Consider the following 10,501-nt stretch of genomic DNA (forward strand, 5'->3'; position numbering starts at 1 on the left):
TGCGGAGGAGCCCATGAACCCGTCAGTGTGGACAATCTGTCGTTAAGTATCTCCAGCTGTTGAGGTGAAAGAAACAGGCCGTCTGACCAGTACAAGCGTGCAGTTACGAACTCAAACAGCTTGGGCGTGGTGGGAGGAAGCGTTCAGCTCTTGGGGTCGGCTGTTCGTGGTTGGAACTCATCAGGATGAAGCTAAAATAAAACAATGATTGCAGTACACCAATGACTTCACATTATACCGACAACATATCAGAGACGGGGGGGGGACAAACAAGCGTCAGGTTTCCTTTGTGCAGGACTAAGAAATTCCTCTTCTAACCTCTGCACGCAGACTAACAGTTACAGGAGCAGGGGTGAGAGGGGACCAGTTCCAAGTTACTGTGACGAGTTGTTGTATGAGCCCTCCGAACAAAAAGTCTTTGATCCAGCACACAAACAACAGCAGCTCCTCTCTTTCCTTCCCCAGGCACCAAACCCCCCATCACAGGCTTTGGCTCCCATTCAAAAGATCACATGTTCTTAAACACCTTCCTTTACAAACGAGCATCTCCTAATGACATCACTCTCCTCCTGCTCATTTCCTGTTGGTGTGGAAAGCCTCGACCGCGTCCGCTTCGGCCTCCCAGAGGAAGCAGGTCACTTCCCCGAGCAGGTAGCCAGCTGACAGATAGCTTCCTCATCTGGTGGGGCGGGGGCCACATGGATTGGGACACTACTACGCATTGAGTTTTCATTGGTGCAGAGTATTCCAGTAACACGTACATGAATTGAAGCTTATGAAACCCCTTTCCAGACAAATAAGGGGTCTTTAACATGCAGGAACCGGCGTTGCCCCATAGCTTCCTGCTTGCACTGTGCTCTGTCCTCATTCTCAGTCGAATCCCCCTCAGTCTGATCAGTCACATGACCGAGCAACTTTTGGCTTTGTCCTTCCGGAGGTCCGAGGCCACAGCCGCCAGGTCGGGCCTACTGGGCATGTGTGAAATCCTCTTGTTGCCACGGGCGGCCTTGCTGCGCTTGACGTTTTTGTTGTTTTTGTTGATACAAGCCAGGGTGGCCACGTGGAAAATGTCTCTGACGCTGTTCTCCGACTGCTGAGCCGAGCACTCGATGTAGGGCGCCGAGATCTGCTTGGCCATGCTGGAGCCCTGAGGAAGAGGAAGAGGATTGGAAAGAGGTTCGCGCATCAAGTACTCGTGTCAACAGGGAGGAAAGGATTTTCCCTCTTAAGGGTTTGTTAAACATGCTTTACTAGTTGCGTGTTTCATTCAAACACTTGACTTCTGCATACCTGGTCATAAGAGACAGGCGTCTGTCTGTGGTTGGACAGCTCCACCAGTGTGCTCAGGTCGGTGCGCAGGTCGGACTTACACCCGACCAACAGCATCTTAGTGTTGGGACAAAACTCCTGGATCTCCCCTTTCCACTGTGGAGAAAGACACAAACTTGTAATCGCGCAACATCCAGAGAACAAAACAATGTTGAATGCAGACGCAGAGTTCAGCTGGACCACATGTGAATGCAGCGTTAAAAGTGTTCAAATATGAACGTCGGCCAGAATAACACGAGATCCCATGAGTCCCCATGAGTCCCCCTCACCCGCCCTTTAAGTACAAAGGTTAAAGCTGCCACTTCCTGCAGCCCCTCACGCTTTGAAACCTGGAAAGGAACTACAAATAATCCCCACGTTTCCTCCCTGACAACAATAAATGCTCTGTGATCGATGGTATTTCTCCAGGGGCTTTAATCTGCGGCTAATGTGCCTCAGGGCTGGCTGGCTGGCTGGCTGGTCAGGGGATCAAGTTCATCAACATCCAAAGAGGAAGTTGTTCTGTACAGTGCGTCTATCACTTGACTAAAAGCCTAGACCAACGCTAATTCTAATCTCGAGGCACATTGTCTGGAACATGACCTTTGACTAACATAACATGAACGAAACACACAGTTTGATCACCAGACTTTTACTTACAGGCACTCACGTTGTACCTTGCGGAGAGACGGCCCGGTTAACCAGAACAGCTGGTTAACATATTCCTAATTACTGCTAATGATGGGTTCAACTACAGCGTGCAAAACAGACAAACAAACAATACAATAAAGCAGTTTTGGGATCCAAAATAAGGACCAGTGAAGACCTCTAATTTACAGCAAATGTGACTGAAACTTGGTCATACTGTAACTTTTATGGACAGCTCAAATGAACACCACGACGTCCCTTAGAAAAGAGGAGCACATGCTTTATGTTCATGTGGGAGTCAGCCAGTATGACCACAGTCACCTGACGTTGACCACCAGCAGCTCAATGGAAGTAACTGGTGGCTAGCGTTACGTCTTTCTTCCAGCCGCTCTTTGATTTGACCGAGCGACCTTCCAGTCACACTACAGCTTTACAACTTCACATCACAAGATCTGGCTACAAAAAAGATCTCTTGCCTGTAGACTTAAACTTTTGATCCAGTTAAACGCAACACGAGAAAATCACAGCGAACAAGACTTTAAAGTAAAAGGAAATTTTAGAGTTTAAAAAGGCCACTGAGGTTATCAAAGGCTTGACCACCGCCTCTTGCTTCGAATGCTTCAGTAAAGAGCAACGCACCTTTTTCAGCACGCTGTCGAGTGTCTCCGGGCGGCTGATGTCGAAACAGATGAGGACGGCGTCGGAGTCTGGATAGGAGAGAGGCCTCACATTGTCGTAGTACGGAGATCCTGCAGCAAAAGGAAAACAAGGAACTGAAGCAGCATTCACACCACATTCAGGCTCAATTCATTTCAAGCTATTCGGCAAGGAGGCGGACGCACACGGATGCACATACAGCCAGGTTGGATGCTTATTTTGGGATCATCCAAACAGAGATGCAGCTTTTGCAATCAGTGATTTCAAACAGATAAATTGGACAACTCGTGTCGCAAGGCTAGATTCGCACAGGTTCTCCAATTTCAGACCGAGATGGCAGAGGGACGTCTTTTATTGGGTATTGTAGCTTTACTGAAAAGGAAATACCTGCATTGAAATGAGGGGCAGCAACCAAATCTACTGAAAACCTCAAACATATTTTGTTTGAATGCACGAACATAGCCAAATCGTCGCTTTGAACTCGAAAAGCATTTCTGACAGTTATTCTCATATGACATGATTGCGGCTCAGCCATAATCCATGGCAACCGGGCGAGAAAAACAAATAATGCGGCATCAGTAGAAAAAATGTGCTGACTACGACAAGATCACTTGTTGAAGAAATCTCCTCCGGAGAAACAGAGAACTTCAGAGCGACGGAGTGACTCCATACTCAAAATTGAAACCATATGTGAGGGAGACGCCCATCTCTCCGCCAGAATTATCTGGAGAGGAAGGGAGGGGGGGGGGGGCAGGGGGGAGGCTGGCGTCATGTCAAGGTGAGTCAAGATCACATGACGAGCAAGAGCTGACCACACACAACCGGCTGCCAAGAATCCGGAGTATTTTGTTTTTGGTAACTGAAGGTTCCCCTGGGGGGTCCTTTCTAAACACTGCAGGGGAGAAAAGCCAGGAATGCACTGTCACATGCACACACACATACCCCCACACACACACACACTAAAGGATCTAGTGTTCCCAATCTAAATAGTCTGGATGGGAGACGACACCGTTTACACAATCCACACTTCCTTCCAGGCCTGGGCCTCGCGCAACAAAGCATGACACTATCTCCTGTGTGCACAATAAAAGGCACCACTGCTGCATACAGAAATCTGAACTGTACCTTATGAGCAACGATTGTCTGGGATGGGGTCAAATGGGCCGACTAGGACTCATCTAGGGGTCTAACAGGCAACAGCCTGGGGGGGGGGGGGGTCATTGACAATCCCACAGTATCCCTTTACCAAATGTTGATACACACAGGCCATCCAGGAAGCAGCTAGTTCCTGAGTCTTTATGCCTTTTACAGTTTCAAAAACTGAAAGTCAGTGAAGTATGGACGCCAGAAACTACGCAGAATAAATGATTCTGATGTCTTCATCTAAACATAATGGGTTTCAGATGGGAACAGGCTTGTTATTTCCCAACGACTTTCTGCTTTCCCACTCCAAGAGGATCTTTTGGAAAGCCGTCTGATAGGTGACACCACCTAAACCAAAAAAAAAAAAATAAGGCTCCGACTCTGGGCAGCCACCATCGGCGCAGCACAGGAAGTGCAAGGCGAGGAGGAATGTGGGATCCCCGCAAGAATTTATTCCCCATTTTTCATGGCTGTCTCACAATCAATCACGGCCACATTGCATTGTTTGATGTTTTTTTTTCTTTTCTCCTTCCCTTTTCCAGCCCTCGCTGCCTGGAACCAATCACTGGGAAAATAAGACCCCGCGACTGAAAGGGTAAGCTGCTAGAGTCGGGTTGACATTTTACAATGAATTGATTGTTTTTTACCAATGCAATGAGAGGCAACACACACACACACACATCGGAGTTTCCGGGTGCCAGTGTGTGAGGTCTTGTTTTCAAAGCGTCTCCGAGTGTCTGCGCATATTCCCGTGAATTTACCTGGAGATTAAAAGTATTTATAGCTGCAAATCCCACCAAGTGCATCGCCGCAAACCACTTCAGGCTGCACAACATAAACAGGAAAGTGAAGAGCTGTGTGATCTGCATGTGGCATGTTCCGAGTGTGTGTGTGTGTGTGTGCAGGTCAGTTGATGGTTTTCAGGAGACTTTTAATAGGAGACGTTTCCTTTCTTGTCTACCCTACATAGCGGAGTCGTAACTGCGTTAGGCCTGCGTCGGAGACTAAATTCTGCTTTGAGGTCATCTTCCTGCCAACCGGAAAGATAAGAGGAAACCCCAGAGCTAACATGCGCACACCCACACACACCCACACACACACACACAGACCTGGTGACTGTCATCTAATTAGCTCCTGTCATTGTTCTCCCACAGGATCTCTAAATCTGGAAGGAAGACACACACACACACACACCCTGTCCACCCTCTCTGTCCTTTAAACACACACTGACACACACTCTCCAGCCCTCCCGCCTGCTCTTCAACACATTCTCCCTTGTGTCTCGCTCACAGCGAATGAATACTGTCGCGCACAATGACATGAGAGGACGTCGCGTCATGCGAAACAATACCATACCTCCAGTATGGTCCTGATGACTTAAAACTCTTCTAAGATGTAAAAATGTTCTTCCTTCCTGGTTTGTTAACGTGCTGCGTTTCCACAGCTGTTGGAAGATACATTTTGCTCTATTCATGTAATGTGACTCATTATTCAAATTCCCAGATGTTCCTTGAACACCCCCCCCCCCCCCCCCCCCATGAAATGTCCTAATGTTGCCTGCCTGGTTCTAAAATTTTCCATGATGTTTCTGTAGGAAGCATTCACCCAAATGGCTTACAGACATGGAAATGTACTTCATCTCACACAGTCCTGAGGTAAGCCAGCTGCGACTGGCTGTCTGGAGGTATGGCAACAGGTCTGCAGGCCTGCTGATTTACTGCATAGCTAACATAGCTGAGGGGCGGTGAGCGCATGTGTGTGTGTGTGTGTGTGTGTGTGTGTGTGTGTGGAGAGGCGTTAAGCCATGAGGGACACTTGTGGAAACAACAAACAGCGACAGGCACGTCCAGCCATCCTACACCGTCGAGCTTAAATATATAACCTCTCACAAGCCAGACACATTCAACACAAACAGGGACGACAAAGAGCAATTCAAACTGAAGTAACCTGAACCAATATCAGCTGCAGTTGCTGTGGTTACCAAGACATCTGTTGCTGCAAACAGTGCCACCCTTCCATGTAGAATTTGAAAAGGTATATATATATATGATATGATACAATATGATAAGAAATGATACAGCACCTAAAACACACTCTAAAAAGAGCCGCACAAATGAGGCCACATTAACAACAAAGTGTGAACGAAGCAAAGTACGACTTCAAAAACACACGCGCATTCAAACAGGAAGCATATATTGAGCAGGCGAAAGGCAGGGCACGGAGGGCCAAGCACGCGAGGTGTTCGGTGTCAAGAGCGGACACGGATTTTAATGTCAGGTGTAACATCACACAGCAAGTCCTTCCAGGACAGAGCAGGCAGGAAGCCTATTAATCTCTCCCAGGACTCCACTGTCCTTCGGTTCACGCGCCGCATCGCCACCGTTGGCTCAAGGCTCTCGCGCCAGTCGGCAAATTCCAGCGTGATTCAATTTCCCCTTGGAAGCGAGGTAGGGCTTTAGTGAACCACGCCACTTCTCTTTCACTCCGCTAAGGGTCTGGGCCTGCTGGGTACAATAGGGGTCTTTGTAGAGGAGGAAGTAGAAACCTTTAGTCTGAGGAATGCCAGACATGCGGCTCCAATTCGCTGAGCCCAGAAATGTGATCCAAAGCAACAATGGCCGCCGACAGAGGAGCGGAGGGGGCGCAGTGTGTGTGTGTGTGTGAGAGCAGCAGAGGAGCTTACTGAGGGCATGAAAAAGTCCCATGGTTTGGCTGTCCAGCATTACAAGGGAAGCAAGCACATGCAACATGCTCTAGAAACTCCAGAAGGAAATGATCATCTGGGCTCCTCTAACCAAACTCTGCCATCGTGCATCTTCCTTTAAAAACCCCTTCATCTGACTTTCTTCCTGTTTTTATAAAGTGGGTCATCTGTTAGTGTGCAAAGTCGGCAGCTGTTCCAAGCAGCATTAACAAAAAAACAACACGAACTTTCCCCATAAGGTTCCCCGGGATAAATATTATCAAAATGAGATCCACGGGGTCCAACACGTGCATCTCCTTGGGAGTCCTTGATGTGAAAATGCCCGAGAGTTCCTGTGTTTTTCTGATAAAGATTTTCTTGAAGCTTTTATTTTTTTTCCCCCCCAGCTTTGGAAAATGTCCCGAGAAAGTTGGAACAAACATCTCAGGCTGATGTCTGAAGTAAGGAAAAAAATAATAATTACTAAGCCTCTTCCTGCAGTTCACTCCAGCATAAGTACGTTATAAATATTTCAGCAGTGCAAAGGTGCGCAATCTGTTGAATCAATCTTCCATGAGCCGGGGGATTAGCGCTGAAACGATTAGATGATTGACCGAAAATGAGAGAACAGCAATTTTAAAGCTGCTCTAATCAACATTTTAATATAAGCAATGGGTCAGACGACCGGGTGTAATGTGAAAGGGGTCGCTCGTAGTGATGAACCCACGGGGGGATTATGAACCCGACTCTGCAGCTCCCCCCAGTTCTACGGACCCTTTTCGCGTCTTTCAGCTCGTTGTTTTGGTTTCCAAAACCCCTCAATCGTAAAAAAAATTCCAATCATTTGCTGGTTCCAGCTTCTTTTCTGCTTTTCTCCGTTTTATGGGACTGTTAATCCAATATCTTTGGGTTTTGGACTTTAAAAAACGAAACAGTCAATAATGAAAATAGTAATTAGTTGCAGCCCTGCCTGAGAGTACCTTCTTACAGGTTTCGAGATGCATTTTTGCTCATTTCAACACAGGCGAATGAAAAGAGGCCTCGGGCATGCAGGCGCTGAGCCACAGGGGTCGTTCTGTTTGCCTTCACCGTCTTCCTGTTTGACTCTCAAACACACCTTTGCAGCTCATTCAGACATGAGGGCAGGCGGGCAGACGAGACAAGACAGCGTAAAAAACCGCTTCCTCTGCCGGTGAAAGGAGTACGGAGCATCAAAGGCTGCGCCTCGGCCCCGGCGGGCCCCACCCTGAGTCTGGGAAGCAAAGCTAGCACAAACAAGCAGGGTGGGGGACAAATGGGAGGCAATACAACTGGCAGGCATTTACCTTAATGACCTGAATTACTCCCATCACCCTCCCTTTTAAACACAAACACACACACACACACCAGGCTGCTCATTAGGCCACTCATCACTGCAGAACAAAGACCTCAACAGTGTGTGTAGGTGTGTGTTTGTGTTGGAGGGCGGGTGGCAGTCCACCCAGTCAGTGTTTGTCTTCATCTCTGCGTCCTGGTCTTTGTCCGAGTGCATGCTGGGTCACACACACACACACACACACACAGCCCTCCCCAGCTCACCTCAGGAGATAAGGGATCGATTGGATCGGCCAAAGCCAATGGGTGCCTCTACAAAGGGACCAGTCAAGCCCAACGCTCTATCAATCAGTCAGTGGGTGTGTGTGTGTGTGTGCGCATGCTTGTGTATGTAGGGTGGTGAGGAGGATTGAAGGGGTGGGGGTCTAGCTTCCATCTCAGACCCAGTGATCGAATTGGAAGCCCCACTCCCTCCCCCTCGCTGTTTTATGAAGCAGAGAGAAAAAGAAAAATGGCTCCAGGCGGCCGGCCAACACAGCACAATAAAACAAAATTCTCACTCTGGCTGGATTTCATTTCTTCTTCCACAACACACACACACACTGCAGGGGGTGAAACAATTTGACACTGGAGCTCCTTGTTTTGCTTGCTTGTAGTGTTGCCGAGCCTCGGAATGAGAATTATCTGCCAATGCTGTTTTTTTTTCATTTCCTCTGAAGTATAAAACACAGCAAAAGCCCCCCCCCCAAAAAAAAACTGTACGATGCTGCTTTTGCTGCACGAAGGAGGTCCGGCTTAAATGTGTGTAAAATCACAATTAGCAAATTGATTCTGTGGTTTTTGTGTTTTTTCCGAGGAGAGAAAAAAAAAATGCTCCTCGCTGGTCTTTACATTCGAGAAAAGTTCCTCAAACATCGCTCAGGAATTCCAGGCCAGAGACCCGCAACAGCTGGCTGTCGGCTTGTCCCCGCCCATCACACACACACACACACACACACACACCACATGTTCACACACACACACCACATGTTCACACACACGCAACATACGCCTCACTCACGCCTGACTGCTGTGCTATTCACTGCTCGGGCATTGATGGATGGGAAAGTGGGTTTGTTGACACACACACACACACACACACACACACACACACACACACACACACACAGGGGACGCAGCAGCTGGTTTGGACCCTGAACACAAAGTCCAACCAACAAGCGATAAAAACTAGAGAGAGCCAGTACACGTGTTGCACAACAAAACTTCCCCCCCCCCAAAAAAAAACGCAATGGGAAGAACTTGTGAATGTGTTCTCCAGATGTGCGAACATGCGCTCCCATTCAGCGTATCATTATCCTTCCCTTCCTGTCTCTGCTGTACCTTGTGCTCGGCCGAGATGGAGGTGGGGGGGGGGGGCCATGAATCAAAATCCAGCACTTTCGATGTGTTTTCTGTGTTCACACTGAACTCTCGATGCTGAACGTTCCTGCGCAGGTAGAAAGGCGAGCCACTCGCTAATCTGACGGGGAAATGTGTCTGGCTTGTAGGAGCAGCGACTCCAGACTATGAGAAAGGATTAACCCAGCTTTATTGATTAAAAAGGGTCACAGATTAATTTCATTATTCCAAATAAAAAAAGAAAAAAAAAGGCATGGGCCTCTTTGTATCTCATGATTTAGACATTTTGAGGGGGGGGGGGGGCTCAGCATGAAGACATGGCCCAACACGGATGGAATTTGACCTCTATCTGATCATCTCTAATCAGCAAGAGATGACCAGAGTGAGGGTGGGGGGGGGTGACCTAAGTGTTTGGGACATGTCTGGACATTTCCACCAGAGATGATTTGCAGAGACATGAAGCAGACCAGCAAGAGAGACAGAGAGAAGAGACGGAGAGAGAGAGAGATGATGATGATGGGCGGCAGGATTACCTGAGGTGTCCCACAAACTGAGCTCAATCCTCTGTGTGTCGATTTCAAAACTGGCGGTGTAGTTCTCGAACACTGTGGGGACGTAGCTCTGCAGGACACAGGAGGAGAGGGACGCGTTAGGCAACTAAACATGACGCTTACACACACACACAGGAATAACACTACATCTGCCGTTAGTCTAACCTTTACAACAACTAGTCCCAGCACCGACAGCGCTGTTAGAGCCGCATTTACTGCAACACATACAGTTAATACACAACGCCTCACCACTGTGGGAGCTAACTAACCCGTCTCACACATCCATGTTTGTTATCATATCACTGCGCGTCAATAAAAAGCGAGTTAATTAGCATCATGCTCGTCAGTCTGCGGGGGTTTTGCGGGCAGGGTCTCACCTCGGGGAAACAGTCCTTGGCGAACACGTGAAGCAGGGCAGTCTTCCCGCACTGGCTGTCCCCCACCACCACTATCTTGCACTTCACACTCTGACTGGGATCCATGCCGGACTTCAGCGATGATTTCTGACACGAGCGTCTCTCCTTCATTGATTTCGGCCGGGATGAAGTCGAGAAAAAAATAGTCCGGAGTGCGGTCCCGTCGCGTTGCGTGTGCGTGTGCGTGAGGCGTCGAGATGTGAAGCGACAGATGCGGACGCGGTGGCTCCCAGCTTGCCGGCCTGCCTCTCCCCCGGTGTCTCCGCCTGCTCTGAGCCGGTAAATGCCATTTGCCTGTATTTATAACGTCGCGGGAGCCAATGGCAGCCGTCTGCATGAGGCTCGTCCCTCCCGCGAGTTCTCCACGCAGCAGCCTGCTGGGC

The 10,501-nt window shown here is 48.6% G+C and overlaps 1 protein-coding gene across 1 annotated transcript; it reads right to left on the reverse strand.

The window, feature by feature from the left end:
* Positions 1–898: 898 nt before the first annotated feature.
* On the reverse strand, positions 899–10,229 carry rnd3a (Rho family GTPase 3a). The gene is made up of 5 exons (XM_070930339.1): positions 10,080–10,229; positions 9,685–9,772; positions 2,596–2,705; positions 1,291–1,425; positions 899–1,147 (listed from the first exon to the last, which is right to left on the reverse strand). Exons 1-5 carry the CDS (start codon positions 10,227–10,229, stop codon positions 899–901), a joined length of 732 nt encoding a protein of 243 aa, XP_070786440.1.
* Between the last annotated feature and the right edge of the window lie 272 nt (positions 10,230–10,501).

The sequence above is a fragment of the Enoplosus armatus genome, chromosome 24 (genome assembly GCF_043641665.1).
Source record: "Enoplosus armatus isolate fEnoArm2 chromosome 24, fEnoArm2.hap1, whole genome shotgun sequence".
NCBI lineage: Eukaryota > Metazoa > Chordata > Actinopteri > Centrarchiformes > Enoplosidae > Enoplosus > Enoplosus armatus.

What these genes read in the sequence shown, in the direction of transcription:
- rnd3a (XM_070930339.1), bottom strand. Translation starts at nt 10,229, where the DNA reads ATGAAGGAGAGACGCTCGTGTCAGAAATCATCGCTGAAGTCCGGCATG. An exon ending in TCGACAGCGTGCTGAAAAAG is followed by an intron (nt 1,426 to 2,595) that starts GTGCGTTGCTCT and finishes CTTTCTCCACAG; the next exon opens with TGGAAAGGGGAGATCCAGGA. An exon ending in CGCCTGTCTCTTATGACCAG is followed by an intron (nt 1,148 to 1,290) that starts GTATGCAGAAGT and finishes CCTCTTCCTCAG; the next exon opens with GGCTCCAGCATGGCCAAGCA.